General features: G+C 64.6%; 1 protein-coding gene across 23 annotated transcripts in view; it reads left to right on the top strand.

The window, feature by feature from the left end:
• The window catches only part of KIF1A (kinesin family member 1A), an 89,220-nt gene extending 69,005 nt beyond the window's left edge, over positions 1-20,215 (top strand). For 7 of the 23 annotated variants that reach the window (XM_049711985.1, XM_033423822.2, XM_033423814.2 and 4 more), the window contains 13 exons: positions 2,170-2,196; positions 7,526-7,549; positions 8,879-8,993; positions 9,929-10,062; positions 11,002-11,063; positions 11,376-11,521; positions 12,391-12,585; positions 13,081-13,158; positions 14,015-14,139; positions 15,011-15,163; positions 15,456-15,648; positions 16,548-16,666; positions 17,023-20,215. In XM_049711985.1, coding sequence (XP_049567942.1) covers positions 2,170-2,196; positions 7,526-7,549; positions 8,879-8,993; positions 9,929-10,062; positions 11,002-11,063; positions 11,376-11,521; positions 12,391-12,585; positions 13,081-13,158; positions 14,015-14,139; positions 15,011-15,163; positions 15,456-15,648; positions 16,548-16,666; positions 17,023-17,065 — 1,414 coding nt within the window. In that variant the 3' untranslated portion in view covers positions 17,066-20,215. The remainder of the gene's footprint in view (positions 1-2,169; positions 2,197-7,525; positions 7,550-8,878; positions 8,994-9,928; positions 10,063-11,001; positions 11,064-11,375; positions 11,522-12,390; positions 12,586-13,080; positions 13,159-14,014; positions 14,140-15,010; positions 15,164-15,455; positions 15,649-16,547; positions 16,667-17,022) is intronic. The other 16 variants (XM_033423838.2, XM_049711981.1, XM_033423833.2 and 13 more) reach the window with 3 other exon arrangements.
• The last annotated feature ends 339 nt before the right edge of the window (positions 20,216-20,554 follow it).

Here is a 20,554-nt window from a genome sequence, read left to right as displayed (position 1 = left end):
TGGGAGTTGCCGGCGGATGAGCTGGGTCCTGTCCTCGGGAGTGTCGTGGGTGGGTGGGCGGGATGGGGCAGTGGGAAGCATGGGGCGAACAAACAGGTTGGATTTCCCAACCACACCACTGCGGGCAAGTCTGTACCCTCTGGCAGGGGTGCTGGGGCCGAGAGTCCTGGAGTTCAGGGTCGAGCTGGGTCGGCAGTCTGGCGTCCCGGGGTGGAGGTCTGCCCAGCGGCACAGCTTAGCCCACGCTCCTCGTCACTGGGCTGTTCCTTTCCAAGCTCCCAGGTGATGGCCGAGATCTCTGCAACCTGGGCAGTCTGAGCTTGACCGCATCAGGGTGGGTGGATGTGGCCCCCCGGCAGCCCCTGACAAAGCAGGCCTGTCGGGGTTTGCCAGGCCGGGCGGGTATGTGAGGCGGAGGCCTGTGGGGGCCCGGCCGGGGCAGGCAGCTCATGACTGAGAGCCGCCCTCCCGGGGGGAAGGTCGGAAGGCTTGGCTGTGTCTGAGGTGCTGCTTTCTGGGGCTTCGGGGACACGGGGAGGGCGCTCCCGAGTCCCGAGGGCTCGACCAGGCCCAGGAGGAGGAAGCCGAGAGCTGACCCTGCGCTCGAGCCATGGGCGTCTCCGTGGGCTTCGCGGCTGTGTTTGCAGGAAAGATGTCTTGAGGGCTGGGTGTGCTCAGAGCGGAGTGCGGGCACCCCGCACGTGCTGGGAGAACTGGATCCATAAGGATAAAGGGTCCTGGGACCAGACGGAGCTCAGTTTCTTTATTGACTCCCTGGAGAGTGGCTGTAGGGAACCATCCCTTGGTGTGGGCAGCTTGGGGGGTGGGGGCAGAGACCCCAACAGGGGCAGGTGTGGCTCTGGTTCCAGCCCTGCCCCAGAACCTTCCAGAAGAAACTCACCCTGCACTCATGTCCAGAGCGGGGAGGGATTGGGTGAAGAATGCTGGGGGGGTGTTCTCACAGGGGCGGGGGACACCATGACAGGCAGGCGGGGCTTACCTCGGGGCAGGGGCCAGTGAGGCACAGTGCGGGGGCAGGGGGGGCCTGTTGCCATGAGAACACACCCTGGGGACATGGCAGAGAGGGCCTGGCGCCCACCCGCACGGGCTGCCTGCAGGGACACGGGCCGCTGTGCCCGGGCCGTCAGGGGTGGGGACCCCGGGGGAGGTGGGGCCCGGGAGGGCTCTGTCTGCCATGCTGAGTGCCGCTTTGGACCTGGAGAATGACCTCAGCATTCCCCTGACCTCTGACCCTTCCTTTGCCTCGGCAATTCCTAGATTCTTGGGGCAAGAAAGGGTGGGGGGGGGAGAGAAGGGGGCGGGGGTGCCTCTGGGCCTCCCGCCCTACACGGTCTCCCTGCTCTGAGGAGGGAGACTGCGTTTCTGGGTTCCCGTCCTCCGGCCAGCACGGCTGCTGCAGGGCACAGGGGGACCTCGTCCTGGGCTCAGTCCCCAGGCAGTGGAGGGGACAGCTGCTCCTGGCTGGACCTCGGGTCAGTGGGGCTTTGGCTAAAGAGGTTCTCCCTGTTCCTGGAGGCCAGAGGACCCATCGCTGACGGGCTCTGTCCTGTTCCCTGGGGGCTGTGGGCAGTGAGGCCGGCCAGCTCTGGGCTGGTCCGGGCCCTCACGGCTCAAGGACGTCCTTGGGCTGGGGCTGTAGTCCTTGCCCGTAGCTGCTTTGCCCCCTGCTTGGCTTCTGCCCGTGCCGTACGGCCCCAGGACTGCCCCGACCCCAGCCCGGCCTGGAAAATCTCAGGGACGCTCCTCGGGGGGTGGCCCCCGGCAGGAGACATTCTGAGGCTTAGCTGGCCAGGCCGGCGGCTCCTCCCGAGGGCCCTCGTCTTCCCTGGACGGTGGCTGACGTCCGCGGAGCCGCGATGGGCCCGGCTGCTCTGCGGGGGACCCGGCAGGCCCTTCTGCCCCCAGAGACGCTGAGGCTCAGAGACCCAGGTCTGCTTGGGCCTCGGAGCCTCAGCTGCCCACCCGCTTTGCCGCGGCCTCAGCCTCCTCCCCGCTCAAAGGCGCCGCGCTTTGCAGCCTCCCCGGCTCAGAGTGGGCCTGGGGCTGCGGACGGCTTCTCTCCGCGCCGCCCCGCCCCTCTGTGGCCGCGGACGGCTTCTCTCCGCGCCGCCCCGCCCTCACTAACCTGTGGTTGTTTGTGTTTTGCAGGCAGTTTCTTGATTCGGACATGCCTAGGTACCATTTGCGCCCCTTGGTCTCCTTCCAGCCTCGCCTCCCACCCCCGCAGCCCTGAGATTTCATTTCCGCTTTTTGGATTCCTTCCACACTTGCTCACCTCTCCCTGCCGTCTCTCCCATTTCTCCTTTCATTTTATTTCCTTTTGTATTTCTCTCTTCCTACTGCTTCCTTCCCCGTCACCCTCCCCTGGCTGCGTCCCTTCTGCCCCCACTCTTGATTTTGGCCGCTTTGGTAGTTTCCTGCCCTCGGTAGACACTGGCTGACTTCCTGCTCCCCTCCCCCCCACCCCACCCCTGAGCCTTGCCCGTCCCTGCACCCCAGCGGGAGCACCCGCATGCAGGCTGGCCGGCCAGGCCCACTCCCCGCAAAGTGAAAGAGAAAAGAGGGAGGGGGGAGGGGCCGTAGACAGGAGCAGCCCGGCTGAGATCCCCTCGCTCTGCGCTTCCCAGGCCTGGGTGCGAGCCCCTTGACTGGCCAGGCGGGTGGCTCCAAGCGCACACCCTTTTTGGAAGTAGGTGGGTGGGCCCAGGCTCTGGACGCGCTCGGGTGGCCCCAGGTCCAACCCCCCGAGGCACGGGCTCCTGGGCCGGGGACAGCAGATCCCTCGCGACTCGAGTGAGGCCCTGGCGCGCGGTGACTGGGTGCAGGGTCCTTGAGACCCTGGGGGCGGACAGCCTCACGGTCCCTAAGTCAGACTTTGTCCGTGAGACTCTAGTCTGTTCTGAGCAGGGGGGTCAAGGCCGTAACTGTCTTGCCAGGCTGGGCGGCAAGGGAGGGAGAGGCTTCTGGGGGCCAAGCCGGGGCGGGCAGCTCGTGGGTCCCTGTGGATTGTGGCCAGAGCTTGGTGGCCCTGGGGGTCACTGTTGTGAAGGATGAAAGGAGCGGCAGGAAGGCTTCCAGTGCCGATGTTTGAGGCTTTAAGCCGCGGGGAGGGGAACGGGTGGCACCTGCCCCTTTGTGAGGGGGGAGCCCCAGGACCAGGTTGGGGGCACAGCAGGACCTTCGGAGGCCGTGTGCTTGTCAGGTCATGGGTGTGGTGTGTCAGGACAGATGGTCACTGTGAATGTGCCCCGGGCAGTTGTAGCTGAGGCCCCCTGGGGCAGTGAGCAGACTGTGGTTCCTGTCGGGGTGTGCCCGAGGACGTATGCACCCACTCCAGGAGCAGATCCTTGCCCTCCCTGGGGACACGCAGCTGGGTGCGGCCGAGACCTGGTCAAGGAGAAAACGGCAGTGGACTCTGTACCAGGGGAGGGTCACAGCCCTGCGGAGCCCAGAGCAGGGACCTGCCTCTCGGGCAGCCCGGAGGGCCTGCTGGAGGTGGCAGCTTACCAGCTGGTCCTGGAGGTGGAAGTCTGCCGGGTCTCAGAAGGCGCTGGGGCGGGATCCCATCGGCTCGGGTTCATCCCTGCAGGGGGCCCGATGTAGGGGCTGTTTCCCTGATGAGTGGAAACTTCCAGGCCCATCAGTACGATCGCACGGGGGTGTGTGGGCATTCTGTTCAAGTTTGCGTTTCCACAAGCAGCCCAGCATGATAGAGGGTGTTCAGGCTGGTCCTGGACACCCCCCTACAAATACCTCATGCCTCCAGGAGGGTTCTGGGTAAAATGGAAACATACCCTCTGGCCAGGAGGAGACATGGCACCAGGAAAGGAAGGAGGAGCCCCTCCTTCCCGGCAGGGCCTCCTTCGCCAGCCCCTAGACTTCAGGAGGACCTCACCCCTGCACCTGAGCAGGGGGCCCCAGCCCCCAGTTTCAGAGGTGGGCTCATCGGCCCCCAGTGGACTTGGCCCGAAGAGGAGGCTTAGGGCGCTCAGAGGGGTGAGGGGTCAGCACCCCAAGACTCGGGCTAGTGCCTGCTTCATGGGGCTGTGTTTTGCGGGGCGGGAAACCACTGTGGTGGGTGGTACTGGGGACTAGCAGAGTCCCCAGTACTGGGGACACTGGCAGTGCACGGTGACCCCCACCCATCCCATCTGGAGTGGGGTGGGGACTGGGGCTGTACCGACTGGGCTGGGGCAGCCTGGCTGTGAATGTGGACAAGTGGCAGAATCTTCTGGAACCTTGGTTTCCTTCCGCCTCAGGATGGGGATTTTATTAGGGCCTACGGTTGTGAGGTTAAATGAGATGAACGTGAAAAGCTCTTAGCAGGGGTCTTGCGTGTGGAACTTTACTAATGTAAGTTGTGTGGTTATTTTCACTACTACCTTGTTAGTATTTAATGTAAAATACTCGTAATTAATTTAAAACACACACCTCCTGAGCAAAAGCCTGTTTTTTCTAACCACTCCAATTTTGCCGAAGGGGCCCCACTTAAATACCAGGGACTCGCGCCCACCTTGCGGAGCCCCCGAGACACGCAAGAGGGGTTGTGACACAGCCTGTGACCCATGAAGAGCTGGGTCAGACCTTCCACGCTGTCCGCGCCTCTTACCCCAGCTCACGCTCCTGCCCAGGGCTCGGGTTTCCACCCGCCTGGAGCAGAAAGGGTCCTCGTGACCCTTTAAAGCACAAAGGTGTTGAGGAGAAGGCTGGGGGACACTGGCAGTGCACGGTGACCCCCACCATCCCACCAGGCGCGGGATCTGATTTCCCCAAACAGGTGGCCCAGGTGCCCCAAAGGCTACTCCAGCCTCCCCGGAAGGGCCCAGATGTGGGATCTTGTTGAGTTTCCCCTTCTGTCCTGCCATGCTGCGCCACTTATGGGGCCATGACCCTCCCTCACTCATTCATCCATCTGTCACATGTGAGCCACGTTCTTTGGGGTGTTAGAAAGGGGGATTAAAGACTAAGACCGGAACAGTCAGTCCCCAGGAAGCTCAAAGCCTGGCCCGGGGGTTCGCTTGTCCCCTCATCCCCTCGACCCTCCGTCCCCTGTGTCCCTCTGGTCTAAGAGCTCGCTCTGCGAGGTGGGTGATGCCACTTGGCCGAGCACGTGTGGCATCCAGACACAGCAGAATTCCTGAGGTTCGAGGCCGTTCCACTGCTCTTAGCCGCGTGGGCACGTCTTGGGATCACGGTCCCCACCGGACAGGAGGGCTGCCCTGGTTGCAGTCCGGGGGCTCAGTCCTGGAAACCTGCCCATCAGATCACCACCCCCAAGAACCTGGGCCACTCCTGCAAGTGTGACACTCTTTCGAGAAACATAGTTCCCAGAGCATCACGAGTTTCAGGTTGAAACCTCGAGCGTGGGGTTTAATTTTCAGATTCTCGGCAGACCCATTCGCCTTAGGATGCCCGCCACGCCGGCCTGTTGCTGCACGATGGCTGTGACGCACGTCAGAAGTTTAAACGAGCTCTGATGGGCCGTCGGCAGCAGGCGTGGTAGAGTCTCATACAGAATGACCAGGTGCTCGTGTCGAGAGCCCTGAGATTCCATCACCTCCCACCCGGGCAGCCCAGGGCCTCCCGCGGACCCACACGTGCTCACAGGCAGGGTTCCCGCTCCACCAACCCCGGGGAAAACGAAACAGCTGCAGCCTACTTGTGGCAGGACAGAAAAGATGTTTACAACATGTGGCATTTTCTTCGTCAACAAAACTTTCTGAGTTTTCAAGTTTTCCCCGTGTGGGTCCTCGCTTGTTTGAGCATCACGCTCTCGTCCCAGAGCTAATTTGGGGTGGTTCTGTTTCCGGGGCCTGCTGCCTGACCCCTTTGGCTGGAGGAGAGCCGCCAGACAGGCCTCCTCGTCCAGGAACCCCTCCCTGCCAGGCTTGGAAGGCTCGCTTGGAGTCAGGATGTCAGCCGGAGGCTCCCGGAAGTGGACCGGAGGTGTCTGAGTGGGGGACTTCTCCATGCTGGGTCCCCACTCTGCTGCAGAGGGACTGTGTTGATGGGCATTTTCCGTCCGGCTGGGGGCCCTGCAGGAACCCCCTGGGGCTCTGTTGTGGGTGCAGGCTGGCCTGCCTGCGGCCCCTTTCTTTAAAACGGGGTCCCAGGGCACGGCACGCAGAGGGAAGGGCGAAGGACCAGGATCCATGGTGGAGCCCGGCACGGCCTTGCTGGAGGGAGGGACTGGCCACTTTCCCCAGAATGGGCTGGATGCAGAGGGTCCACAGTGTGACAGGGCTGAGCCGATGGTGAAGCTCTGATGCTCTGCCCTTAAGGTGGCCCCACCCCAGCGTTTCTGCTTCTGTGAGTGCGGGGGCCCCGGAATCTGCATTTCTGATCAGTTCCCGGTGGTGCAGATGCTGCGGGTCCAGGGACCCCAAGTCTGGGCCACACATTCCCCTCGAAAGTGTACCTGGGGGCTGACTGAACTTCGCTCAGGTAGAGTGAGCAACACCGCAGGGGAGGGGCGCCTTCCGGGTGACCTGACCCTAGAGGGTCCGCTGGGGCTGCTCTTACGTCGGTCCTGGCGTGGTCTCCCCGCAGGCCAGGCACCTCCGGGATGCACCGCGGCTCCCTCCCAGCCTGCGGGGTCTTAGTTTCCTGCCATGTGACACCCTGCCCAGGGGTGCTGCTTGGGTCCCATGTCGGTGGGCTGCCGCCCTCCCGCCCTGCTGGGCTGGGCTGGGTCCTCACGCCCCGAGCACTTGCGGCGGGAAGGAGGCCGGCAGCGTCCTGTAGCGACATTTTAGGCAGGTGGACAGAGGTGGCAGCGCTGAGCCAGGCCCGGGGCCAGCGGGAGGCTTTGGGGCTGGCCAGCCTGCCAGGGCCGGGGCCTCAGGCTGGGCCGTGCCCAGGGTGCGGCTGGGCCTCCTGGGGAGAGGACTTGTAATAACAGTAATGCCTCCCAGGCCTGTCCTCAGCTCCTCCCCGGCTTACTTAACCCGCAGGACGTCTCAATGAGGCGGGGCAGTGACTGCCCATCATTGGTCCAGGAAGCAGGGCACAGAGATGTCTGCTGTCAGCCCGAGGTCACGTGCTGTGAAGTGGCATTTGGAGCTGGGCTGTCGGGGTCGGGGGGCGGGGGGGCATTTGTTCTGAGCTGCGCTGCAGCGGGCCTCTGGCTCTGTCCGCAGACCTGGGGCATTTGCGGACCCCTGGGACAGAGGGCATCCCTCTGGGTCTGGGTGGCAGCTCCAGGTGCGCCCGGCTGGTCCTGCTGGAGATGGACCCAAGGCTCTCCCTGTGGACACAGGGGAAGGGGTGTCTGCAGGTCCCCGGGCTGGGGCTTAGAGTGGGCCCCACCCACAGGGAGCCCCCCACCCCCGTGGGCCGCGTCTGGGCCCCACGAGACGGCAGTCAGCAGCTCCGCGGCTGGTGTGGCCCAGCCCCACCTGCTCCGTATCAGTTAGCTGGTACCTGGCCGGGTGACGGTGCTTGTTCTGACATGTGAATTTCTTCTGTGTGTGTACGTGTGTGTCCTGGCTGCCACCGCCTTTAGCGTTTCGTTCGGAAATGACACTAGGTACAGCTCACTTTTCTCTTCCGCGCTCGCTCGGTCTGTCCTCTTCTGACTTTCAATTTCCTTTCTCCCCCGGTGTCTCCCCGCTCTCTCTGCCCATTCTCTGGTTACCCCATTGTCCTCACGTCCTGCCTCTGGAACTTTCTCCTCAGTGGCGTGTCCGGCAGTGGCCCTGCCCTGTCCCGCTGCTTCTCCCGCGCCCCTGGACTGCGCCATGGAGAGAGGGGGTGGCCGTGGCACTGTCCCTGTCCCTCCGCGGCTTCCCTCCTCTTCCCCTGCATTGCCGGGTGGGCCCGGCTCCTCCGCAGGGGCCGGGCCGTGTCAGGGCTGCTGTGGTGATGCGTTCCTCAACTGTGTCTGTGTGAGGATGCTTGGATGGAAACCGGGTGAGGCTGGGGGCTGCCAGGGCCCACAGAGCGGCCACACTGTGCCTTGAGGCACAGCCCCAGCTCAGATACGAGGGTCCTCAAAACACGCACCCGGCCTGAGGCAAGAGTTTAGAGCTCTGCCATCAGATGCTTGAAAACGGAAGCTGTCCTATGACGGGAAACCCTGCCCTGGAGGCCACCAAATTGTCTGGGCCCTGGGCCTGCCCTGAGCTGCGCTCAGAGGGGTTTCCTGGCCCCTGGCTCATGCACTGGTCATTACTTTCCGGGTTAGAGACTCGGGACAGGAAGAAACCACCACTGCCCGCTCTGTACTACGTGGGGCCCTGCCTTTCCACGGGGCCTGGCTGAGGTGGGCGGAGGCCATGCCGTCTGGGAGAGGGGCCACCCCGGTTTTCACCCCCAGCATCCTCCCCCAAGGGCGAGTCGGTTGGTGGAGGAGATGGCCATGGAGAGTGTCGGCAAAGCCGGGCGGGCTCCCTTTGAGGCCAGGGAGAGGCCAGGGTGCCTCCTTACTCAGGCCGAGACTGGGTGGAGTTGGGCACCCCTTCCCATGGTCTCCCCACCACCACCGTCGCCTCTGCCCCCTTCCCCCCTCCTCCCTCCCCTTTGTCACAGCCCCCTCCCCTTTCCTCTCCTCCCCTCTCCATCCTCTCACTCCTGCCTCAGCTCCAGGGGACCCCTCTCCCCCTCCCCCAGGGTGGAGCTGAGAGGGCTCCGCACTCACCCTGGGGGGCGCCTGAGTCCCCCACCTGGCATGGTCCTGAGTAAGGAGGGCTCCATCCTCCCTGGACACCAACACCTGGGCCTCTGACCTGTGGCCCCAGTGGCTCTCCCTGCGGGTGGCCCACACGTCTGTCTGTCTGTGTCTGTCCGTCTGCATGTCCCCATCCCCACCAAGAGCAAGCCACATCCGACCTTCTACCTTGTCTCTGCTTCCGTCCAGGACCTTCTACCAGTTTGAGGCTGCGTGGGACAGCTCCATGCACAACTCCCTCCTGCTGAACCGGGTCACCCCTTACCGAGAGAAGATCTACATGACCCTCTCTGCTTACGTTGAGGCAAGAAACCTGCCCCCAGGGCACTCCACCAAAATCACCCGTCCCCCAAGCCTGAGCTGCTTGCCAAGGGGCAGTGAGGGTGCTTGTTAGCCCTGGACAAACCCAGTCAACCCTATTCTCTTCTCAGAAGCCTTCTTAAGTCCTTGAATTAAATCTATGTACTTTTAATGGCTGTGCTCGCAGTTAACTAACGCTGCTACCTTTAGTGTATGGGTTTGTCCTTGGGGTTGCAAGATGGCTGCAGCACCGCCAGACATTGCATCTATCTTCCAGGCAGCACAAAAGCAGAAGCCTCCCATTCCCCATCCCCAGGATCTCAGGCCGTGACCTCCCTTTGAAGCACAGGAGGAGGCTGGGGGCGTGGGCGTTTCTTGCTGTGCACAGTACTGAGGAATGGGGGCGGGGGTTTGGGGTCGGCAGCCAGCGGGATGGTAGAGACGAAGGCGTCCACCCCCCTAGAGCCTAACTACTCCAGCTGTAATATGGGGACCTACATGTGTGACTGCCCCACGGGATGAGGTTGGCTCAGGCTGAGAAAACACTTGCAGGGCTTTGCCCAGACAAGACACCAGCTTTGTCAGCAGTTATCCCGGAGCTTCGGGAAAACCAAAGAACCGGCTGTTTAAGACAGCACCTCGCTCGCTGTGCAGTCATTTCCTGTGGGGTTTGAGAGTTAAACTGTGGGTGCACAGGCAGGGTCTGGTCAGATCCTCACAAATGTTTTGGGGAGTGTGTCACCCCGATTTAATGGTGAGGCAGCTGAGGCCCGTGTCCGGGACACTTGGGGCCCCCGGCAGTGGGTGCCCCGCTGTCTCTCCCTCGTGGCTGTGGTTCGGTGCGGAGGCTCTTGTGCCCCGAGGGGGAGATGGCTAGGTGCGGCTGGAGCCGAGCCCCCTGGGTGTCCTTGGGTACGAGCCCCTCCCTGCCCTCCGCAGATGGAGAACTGCACACAGCCGGCCGTCATCACCAAGGACTTCTGCATGGTCTTCTACTCCCGCGATGCCAAGCTGCCGGCCTCACGCTCCATCCGCAACCTGTTCGGCAGCGGGAGCCTGCGGGCCTCGGAGAGGTGAGCCTGCAGGGGCGCCCTGGGCGCCGCGGGTACCAGACTGGGCTCTGCGCGGAGCAGTATGTCACGTGGTGCACTCTGGGCCGGCTGGCCCATGAGACGGAGGACCCGCCCCGGTCCCGTCGGGCCTCCGGCTCTGGGGTCCATCTCACTCGGACCGTCAGTGGACGCCGCCGGGCACTTGTGGGGACCCCGATGTCATGTTGGGGGGTGTGAGATAGCCAGGCTCTCCCCACAGGGCACAGTGGGAAGGCCTGAGGTGTCCACTCTGGGGCCTCCCTGGGAGGTGCCGGTGACCTTCCTCCCCAGGGGCCATGCGGATCTGTGCTATTGGGACTGCTCCCCCCACTCTGTGGGAGAAACTGGGTAAACATGGGGCTGGGCGGGAAGGGGGACCCTGGACAGCACTTCCTGAGAACTTGTGCTGAGCCAGTGCTCTTGGAGGCTGGGGGCACGTGGGGGAGTCGGACACCAGGACCCGCGTCCCTTCTTGCGCTCTGACCTGCATTCTTGGGGGTCACCACTGGCAGCCTTCAGTGAGGCTCCCCACGCACTGTCTCGTGGCCCCTGTGTCCCCGCTGCCCTGGCACAGCCGGGAGGAAGGGGGGGTGGGGGTCCTGGGCTGGCCATGGTCCTGTCGTCCAGGAGGTCACCCCGTGAGCGTGAGCCCCTCTCCATGAGCAGGTTAGCGGGGAGCCCTTGGCAGAATCAGTGGTCCCAAGAGGAAGGGGGGCCCAGCGGGAGTCTGGGATGGAAACCGTGTACAGGGACTGCATCGCGGGGAACCAAGCCCCTCAGCCACCTCGTGCAAGGCCGCTTGGCGTGGGCGGCTGCAGGACTCGTGCCCAGTGTGCGTTTGGTGGTGGCGAGAGTCGGTGCCTGGCCGACGCGGGGCCAGGTGGCGACGTTCCTCCTCCCATCCCCCACCACTCCTGGCAGCAATCGCGTGACGGGCGTGTACGAGCTCAGCCTGTGCCACGTGGCCGACACGGGCAGCCCAGGTAAGCGTCTGCCCTGGGCTCTCTGGTCGGGGGTGGGGTGGGGCACCGTTGGAGGTCAGGGAACCCCGTCCCTGGGACCACCTGGGTGACTTCAGCCACGCTGCCATTTGGGGGCCCCTCACCTGGAGACTCGAGTGCTCACCTCATGCCCCCCGGAGTTGCTGGGGGGCTGGAGGACAGTGAGGGGAGAGAGGAAGGGAGAGGAGGGGCAGCCGAGACCCCGCGGGACACCTGGCTCTGGGGCGGGGGGTCCTGCCTCCCTCGGGGGATAAGCCTGCAGCTAGGGACACGTCTGACGGGCGTCCGCTCCAGGGATGCAGCGGCGGCGCCGGCGGGTGCTGGACACGTCTGTGGCCTACGTCCGGGGCGAGGAGAACCTGGCAGGCTGGAGGCCGCGGAGCGACAGCCTCATCCTGGACCACCAGTGGGAGCTGGAGAAGCTGAGCCTCCTGCAGGAGGTGAGAGGGCCAAGCCCACCAGGTCCCCACCCCACCCAGGATGGAGCGCGTGGCCCTCGAGCCGCCCGTCACAGGGCTTAGGGCCGCATGACGCCACCGGCTAGGATGGGAGGTTCATTCTTTTTTTTTTTTTTTAATTTATTTATTTATTTATTTATTTATTTTTGGCTGTGCTGGGTCTTCGTTTCTGTGCGAGGGCTTTCTCTAGTTGCGGCAAGCGGGGGCCACTCTTCATCGCGGTGCGCGGGCCTCTCACTGTCGTGGCCTCTCTTGTTGCGGAGCACAGGCTCCAGACGCGCAGGCTCAGTAGTTGTGGCTCACGGGCCTAGTTGCTCCGCGGCATGTGGGATCTTCCCAGACCAGGGCTCAAACCCGTGTCCCCTGCATTGGCAGGCAGATTCTCAACCCCTGCGCCACCAGGGAAGCCCGGGAGTTCATTCTTGACCCAAGCGCAGACTGTTGGGCACGTAGATGAGACAAGAAAGGAACAGGGAGGGAAGCTAGTGGGCGGGGCGAGGCCCTTCTGTCGCTCGGGCCAGGACGGCCAGTGTCCAGCAGCGGCACTGACTGCTGACCCGGGGCGCGGGTGGGAAGCGGGCATCAGGGGCCATGTCCACCCTCTGGGCCCTTCCCGAGTCCGCAGCTGCAGCGCGCACGGCCCCCCGGAACGCAGCTGCGGGAACACAGTGTCCGTCCCGTTGGCTCACGGCGGCGCACGGGCAGGTCTGTTGGCGCCACGTCACATGCCACAGCCCAGCAGGGCGGCCGGCTCTCCCGGGCCTGAGCAGGCCTGGGGCTCAGAGCAGCCGCCCGCCCTCCCCGCCCTGGCGGGAGCAGAGGCAAAGCCACACTCGTGCTCCTCTGTGCAGGTGGAGAAGACCCGGCACTACCTGCTGCTGCGGGAGAAGCTGGAGACGGCCCAGCGGCCTGGTCCCGAGGCCCTGTCCCCCATCTCCAGCGAGGACTCCGAGGCCCACAGCTCGTCCAGCTCCCCGCTCGCGGCTGCGGGCCGGCCGTCGTCCCTGGAGGCTCCCAACGAGAGGCAGCGGGAGCTGGCGGTCAAGGTGGGTGGCAGGTGGGCGGCGGCCATGCTCCTGGCCCTTTCCTGGTGCCAGTGACTTGTCACGGCCACCAGGACCTGGGAGAATGAGTCCGTAGGGTCACCTTGACCCCACCCCCACCCCACCCTACCCACATTGGAACCCGGGGACCTCTTATAGCCTCTACTCCCCCAGGCAGTGACCTGCTCTCTCTTGCATACCTGTGCTGATGGGGAGCTCGCCACCTACACCAGAGCTGGCCTTTCAGCTGCTGGGTGGGCCACGGGGAAGGCCTCCCGCACTTCAGGGGGTGCTGGCCCCACCCCCACCCCCGCCCAGGCCCCAGGCCTGCCCCGGGGGGCTTCCTCAGACCGCCGCATTACCTGGGAGAGGTGAGGGTGCTTCCCACCTTGACCTGGGGTGCCTGGCCCCTCGGCCAGTCTCCCGTGTCCTGGGCCTGTGTCCGTGGCAGAGCCGGGTCCCGGGAGGTCCCTGACCAGGCGTTTGCTCTCCCGGCAGTGCTTACGGCTCCTCACCCACTCCTTCAACAGAGAGTACACCCACAGCCACGTCTGCGTCAGCGCCAGCGAGAGCAAGGTGGGCGTGGAGGGGCCGCCCACGGGGGGGCGGGGGGGGCACTGCTGTGGCCGAGAGAGGGAGATAAGGGTTTTCTTAGGAACATTCCTCTCCCAGCCTAAAGGGATGCCTTACAGCTAAGGGGCTGGCTTCCCGGGGCCTGAGGCTGGGGTCCGTGGAGGGCCGGGAGCGAGGGGCCCGCCGGGCCCAGGGGTGTCCACTCGGTGTCATCCCTGGCTCCCACTCTCCCCGGTCCCCGGCCCTGTCCAGGCTGGCCCTCACCCAGCTGCCTGTGTCCTGGGCTGGCCAAGCCCCCTCTCCTCGGCTTCCTTCCCTCACCTGGGGGCCCACCCTGGTCTTGCAGCCCTACACCCACGCCCAAGGCTGGGGCGGCTCTCGTGCTGGAGGCTGGCCCTGGCCCGTGTCAGGCTCCAGGCTTCCCTTCCAGCGCTCGGGCCCATCACCCGTCCCCCCTCAGCCTGGTAGACAGCCCTGCCCGGCTTTTGTGCTCCGCACCGGCCTCTCCCTCTGCCCAAACCTCCTCTTGCCGCGGCTGCCAGGCTGCGCACCCTGAAGTCGGGGCTCAGAGGCTACTCCTTCCCTGACCCCCACCCAGCGGTCCTCGCTCCGTCTTTGGGGCTCCACAGCCTCGAGGACCTCCTTCAGCAAAAGGCAGAGCCTGAAGCCCTGGGCGGGGTGGGCCGGGGGACGGTGGGGGCTGGGAGAGGGTGGGAGGCTGGGAGGAGAGCCCAGCCCGCAGCTGGAGTGGGGTTGCCCTAAACAGAGGGTAAAATGCAAGCAAAGGTGCCGCGGCAGGGATGTCCCCACCCGCAGAGGACCCTGAGGCTGTCCCTGAAGAGCCGTCTCTCCTCCGCAGCTCTCTGAGATGTCTGTCACCCTGCTGCGGGACCCGTCCATGTCCCCTCTGGGGGCGGCCACGCTCACCCCCTCCTCCACCTGCCCCTCCCTGGTCGAGGGCCGGTACGGGGCTGCTGAACTGAGGTGAGTGAGCTCCAGGCTCCCGGCAAAGCTTCCACCTGCACAAGCTGACCGACAAAACGGCTGTGACTGGGGCACAGAGCAAGAAGCCAGGGCTCGAGGGGCTGCGTGTCTGGGGACAGCTGCACACTAGGGCAGGGCCGGGCGAGGGGGTCTGCCCTGCCCAGCTGATGCGGCCCTGTCCAAGGTCATTTTCTGCTAAAGCATAGATTTAGAATACAGTCGTGAATAAAACCAGGAATGGGTCAAAACACTGAACAAAAAGCCCTTTTCAGTGGCAGCTCTCACAAAATACTCAGTGGGAAAAGTGGTGACAGAGCGGAGCCTAGAGGACACCTGAGCCCACCTGACACCTGCCGAGCAGTGTTGGGAGCGGGGCGCACGTTGCTGACAGCGCTCGTGTCTGACCCATCAGGTCGTATAACACCTCAGGCTTTCCAGATTTTCTTCTTGAAAGAAAAAGGCATCAAGCCCTCTGGGCGCCATCCTGAGTCAGGCCTCCTTGGCCACCGGGTCCGTCGCTTGGGCCTGGTGGCTCCAGTGGACTATAGCAGCTCCCTGCACGCACACGGTCCCTGAGGAAGTCGGGTCAGCTTCAGTTTAACTTTGGAGACAAGAGATGCAGAAGCCGCTTTCACAGGGGGTGGAGGTGGGGAGCCAGAACATGCCACGGGAGAAGGCGCTGCGTCGGCGTGGACCCTGCCCGCCACACAGCGCGGCGCAGCGGCGGGCCGGCCGGAGGTCTGAGCCAGCGTTGGGGGCAGGCCCAGGCAGGCGCCCTGGCGGTTCTGAGCGGGTAACGCTGGCCGTCGGGAAGGCGGGCCGGAGAGGCACCTTCTGGCAGGAGTGCAGGGGCTTCACTGTGCTTTCCCAGGACCCCACAGCCCTGCTCCCGGCCGGCCAGCCCAGAACCTGAGCCCCTGCCGGAGATGGATTCCAAGAAGTCCCCTTCCCCTGCCCGGGCAACGGAGGCCGACAAGGAGCCCCGGCGCCTGCTGGTGCCCGACATCCAGGAGATCCGGGTCAGGTGCGTGAGGGCCCTTCTAAAGCACCGGCCAGCCCGTTCTGCTCCTGCAAGGACAGCTGGGCCGCCCCTGACCTGGAACGGAGACAGCTGTATGCCGGGGGCCCCCTGACCTAGGACAGGGGACAGCTCTGTGCCGGGGGTCGGGCAGGGCCCCCTGACCTAGGACAGCAGTGGAGAATAAGCAGACATAAAGGGCAGGAGGGTGGACCAGAGCCAGAGCCAGTGCTGGGCGGGGGCTGGGCACCTGGTGGGCAGCTGCAGAAAGATGGTTTTGGGGCGTCCCCATCCCCAGCCCGATCGTCTCCAAGAAGGGGTACCTGCACTTCCTGGAGCCGCACACGGCTGGCTGGGCCAAGCGCTTCGTGGTGGTGCGGCGGCCCTACGCCTACATGTACAACAGCGACAAGGACGCCGTGGAGAGGTTTGTGCTCAACCTGTCCACAGCCCAGGTTGAGTACAGCGAGGACCAGCAGGCGATGCTCAAGGTGCGACGCGGCCGCGGGCAGGGAGGGCGGGAGCCGGGACGGGTCCTCCTCTGCGGGCCCTGCGTCTGCCCACTGCCCGACTGAAGCCGGGCCCGTCTGTCACGGGCAGGGCCGTTGGGGTCAGCCTCACTGTCTCTCTGCCTCTCGTGTCCCGGGGCCGCTCTGCCCACCCACGGGGCTTGTAGTCCTGGTGACAACGGCGGTGACGGGTGCGGCAGGCGTTAATCCTCTCCCATTTGATGGCTAACGACAGTCCCCTCTTCCTGGGGACGCCCACAGTGGGTGTCATGGAGCCCTGTAGGGCCAGCGGGGCAGTGGGCCCAGGAGTCCAGCGCCCTGTGCCTGGCTTTGCCCCTGCTCCTCTCTGAGCAAGCAGTGGCCCTGGACGTGAGTAGCCCTGACTCCTGGCTGGTGGCCACAGGGCCCACTGGGCACTGATTCCCTGTGGTGGGGGAGGGGGAGGTGTGAGCTCAGCCCGCCACCCACGCCCACCACGTCGAGGGCTCGGGCCTGAGAGAAGACGCCAGGATTAACGGGCCCCAGAGGATACATCTGGGCGAGCAGTTGAGCCAGGGTCCCCGGGGGAGGGACCTTGGCCTGTGAGGGGTTGACTCATCCCACGGGGACACAGAGCAGTGACAAGGTAGCCTCGGGCATGGCCACGGGGATGACCAGAAGATACCGGCTTCCGGAGGGGAGCCACCGCCTGCAGGGTCAGGACGGGCTGTGCGTGCAGCAGCGCTGCCCCCTCCTCGGGGTCTTCTTTTCTGCTTCCTCATCCTTGACGCTCCCCCTGGGGGGGAGGGCCCTTCCCCCCCACCTGGGCCCCGGGGGAGCGGCGACCGCCCCTAGCTGACCGCGGGAGGCCTGGCGCCCCTCACGGCAGCGCCCCTCCACAGACCCCCAACACGTTCGCCGTGTGCACGGAGCACCGGGGCATCCTGCTGCAGGCCAGCAGCGACAAGGACATGCACGACTGGCTGTACGCGTTCAACCCTCTCCTGGCGGGGACCATACGGTACGTCCTGCCTGCAGAGGGAGGGGCGCGGTCTTGAGGACGTGGATTCTTGTTTGCGGGCCGTCGCTCCTCACCGAGTGTGTAAATCCCCGACTTTCAGAACCGCCACTCAACCAGGGCGGGCCTCCACGTCGGGGACATGCTGCACCAGGCTTGGGGACAGCCAGGCCCCAGGTGGACGGAGCCCCGCCCCTAGTCAGTGACTCACAAAGGAAGCTGGGGCGGGGGGGGGGCCGCTCCCCGCGAGTCGCAGGGACAGGAGACAGAGGTTACGGCTCTTGGGCGACCGGGGAACCAGAGACGCTAATGCCGGCAGCCTGGCGCCCTGACCGCCACGTCTCTCCCGCCCCCGGCAGGTCCAAGCTCTCCAGGAGGAGGTCTGCCCAGATGAGGGTCTGAGCCGAGCCCTCCTGGACAGCCAGCAGGCCCGGCCCCGCTCTCCCACCCTCGTCACCATCTGTCGTGTCATCCGCCGCCCAGCCCTGCTCCCAGCAGACAGCCAACGCGCCCCCTCCTCCTGGGGATGCCCGCGCTGGGCCCCAAAAGACCTCTTCTGGCCGGGGACCTGCCACACGACCTGTCGTGCTCCCAGCAGAGGCCGCGTTTGTTGTCCTTTCTTCATTCAGAACGCACCCTGGGTGGGAAGAGCTGGGAGACGCCAGGAAGGCCAGAGGACAGGAGCCACGGGGGCATCGCTGCCGTTCTAATATTTTTTTAAGCATAGACAGACTCTAATTAATATACATCAGTTAGTGACACTGAAACAGCCCACTCGGAAGTTAACTGTAAGACTGTGTTTTATTTATAAGTGTGCATCTCTAATGCCCTCACCTAGACCCGCAGGGCTCAGGTGGACCCACCCCGCTTGCTCCCAAACGCACCTCCCAAGCTTCTTGGGGACACACAAGGCGGGGCAGCCGCCTGGGAAGACCACAGTGAGGTGGTGTCTGGACAGGCCGGGCGCCTCCTGGTTGGCACCACGGGGCACCTGCCCGGCCTGAGCTGAGGCCTCTGCCCAGCGGCACGTGGGGCAGGCCCTGGTCCCAGGGCGTGTGTGTGTGTGCGTGTGCGTGTGTGTGTCTGGGGGGTCTGATGCCTGAGGTCTGAGCAGCGCAGAAGGTGGGTGCATCCTCCTCGCAGGAGGGAGGACCCACGTCTCACCTGGACAGCAGCTACCTGAGGTGTGACTGTCCCGGTGACGCCGGCAGCCCGTCCCTGGCGGCATGTGGGACAGCCCGTCCCTGGCGGCATGTGGGGCAGCCCGTCCCTGGCAGGATGTGGGGCAGCCCGTCCCTGGCAGCATGTGGGGCAGCCCGTCCCTGGCAGCATGTGGGGCAGCCCGTCCCTGGCAGGATGTGGGGCAGCCCGTCCCTGGCGGCATGTGGGAGGTGAGGCAGCAGGCACCTGGCTGGCAGCTGTCCTGGTGGGAACCAAACGGGAGAGTGCTCAGGGTCCCACCGGGAGTGTCACGTGTCCAGGCCGGCTGGGTGCGGGGAGCTGTGTTTAGAGGTGGTCCAGGCAGTGAGGGGCTTCTGGTGCGGCGTCTGCAGCCACTGTGAGACCCGGGGTGAGCTCCAGGGAAGGAATCGTGACTTCCCCTCTTTGCCCCAAGAGTGGAGTTTCTGAGTCCTGGTGAGAAAACTCCATGGGGTCAGGTGAGGGCAGCCAGTGCTGGGGTCATCCGTCATCAAGGGGGCTTCCTCCTGTATCCGAGGGTGTCACCCTTGTCTTGTTCTGCCCTCTCGTGACAATATCCATTTCGTCCCCTTTGCAGACCCCATGCCTGAGGGTTGCCCGGGACCGGGCAGGAGCCAGCCCCGGGCTCAGAGTCTGGTCGTGTGTCATGCCCAGGCCATAAGCCCTTCAGAGAAACCACGGGGTCTTCAGTGACCTGTTCCTACACTCAGAGGCACATTCAGCCACCGCAGCACAAGACCCGCCCCTGCCACGTCCCCCAAGAGGGGGTGACGGAGGGTTCACATTCCAGACTGAAGTCAAACACTGTCCAGAAACCAGCAGGCCTGTGCCCCCCGCACAGGGCTTCCCTGGAGGCAGAGGCCAAGACGCAGAGGCAGAGGGGACAGCACACTCTGGAGCAAGCGCTGACGCAGGCCACCACGATGGCCTTGAGGGCAGGGAGGAGAGACAGGTGGGGTGAGTTGCTCTAAGATGGGTCGGTTCCGAGAGCCCCTCCTTCCTGCGGGGAGATTGGAGGTGCAGGGCCAGGCCACGGCCACTCAGGTCAGCCAGCCTGAGGCGGAGGCCTCCTGAGAGTCTGAGGCCCTCTCACCCCAGGCACAGGTGTCTGGGGCCAGCCAACCTGCAGAGCACCCGCTGAGTGGGGCAGGGGGCCCCCGGGAGGGTTTCTGGGAACCGCCCCCAATTCAGGGGCCTCCACGGCCATGGAGGCCTCCAGGGCTGCTTCGTCTGGGCCTTGCGCCGTCTTGGCAGTGACTCGGAACCAGATGTGGCCCACCTGGTGGCCCCTACCCGCCACCACTTCCTCCTCTCAGGCCAGCTCCACGCGAGGGCCTGGGTCCGAGAATTCCGTGTGTAGTCAGGAAAGCTGCTCTCTCGTGCCCGGTGTCACGTAAGCCAGAGACGAGTGGTTTGGGACTCAGTTGCCACATCTGTGACATGGGAGGCTGGTCTGGAGGCCCGTGAGGGTCCTCAGGTTGTGGGGTGCAGACAGGAAAGTCAGGTCTGGCTGTGGCTGCTGTGTCCTGCGAGTGGGGAAGGAGAGAAAGATCCAGAAAGCCGTCTCCCTTGGACGGGTTTCGGTTCAGTGCTTGCTGCCGCCCAGGCTGCAGCCTCATTGTGCTTGAGGCCGTGCTCGCCTGGAGAGGGCTCTCTGTCCCCCAGGGAGGGGTGGGCTCCTTCCGCTGTGGGCCTAGTAGGAGCCCCAGGGAGGGAGATGCTGGGCTCCCGGCTCCAAAGCGATCCGGCTGGTGCCCAGGGCCGGCTACTGAGACGCTCGTAAGCTTCAAGGCCTCTCTGTTCTGAGTAATCATTGTCTCACTCACCGACAATGCGCGCGCGCGCGCACACACACACACACACACACACACACACACCAGGGCGGCTGCAGTGACGTGGTCTCCCGGCAATCCTCGTCCCCCCTCGACACCTCTGGGGCGGATGTCGCAAGGCACTCGGGGAGGGTCCCCAAACGTCGCCCATGCTGCAGGCACGGGCAGGGTGGCCACGCTGGTCCTCCGTCAGCTCTCCTCAGTGTGGGGACCCCGCAGGCACCCTCCTGTATCCCTGGGGCTGGGCCACGTGTTCCCCTGGGAGAGACGACAGGCTGTGGCTTCTTCCCAGGTCCGTGCGTCCTGCGGCCAGCTGTCCCCTGAGTTCCCCTGTGGCTTGTACATACGTGGTTGTGTGGCACACCCCAGCCCCTGCACTGTAACTGCCATCCTGATGTAATGACTCTAGTTCCCTGATGTCCGAAACCCAAGTGTTAGGCTCTAAGCTCCTGTACGATGTGTGTGCACTTAAGGCTCTGTCCAGTTAAGAAATAAACATGGCTCTTCATGCAACACCAGACCCGCGGGTCTCCGCCTGGCTTTACTGATGCGTTAGGTCTGTTTGCTGGGGCCTGAAATAGCCACAGGGCCAGGTGTCCAGCGCTGTCTGGAGACAGCACGCATCTCCCAGTGGCGAGGTGGGGAGGGGAGAGAGCCTTGAGGGGTGGGAGGTACAAGGTGGTGTTTATCGTGGTCGCATCCAGCTGCTTCCCTCAGTACCTGGCTGCACCTGTCTGAACAGCTCCAGGTGCCCTTGGGTATGCCACCCCTGTACTGCCAGCCTCATGCCCAGGCAACCCCGTCATTTTATATGGTCAGCGTTACCTGACGGGTGCTGGTTAAGCCCCTACGCTGTCCC

This window comes from Orcinus orca, chromosome 7, assembly GCF_937001465.1.
Source record: "Orcinus orca chromosome 7, mOrcOrc1.1, whole genome shotgun sequence".
In the NCBI taxonomy this organism is placed as follows: Eukaryota; Metazoa; Chordata; class Mammalia; order Artiodactyla; family Delphinidae; genus Orcinus; species Orcinus orca.
The sequence above is the reverse complement of the archived record's forward strand: the minus strand, read 5'-3'. Positions and strand labels throughout refer to the sequence as shown.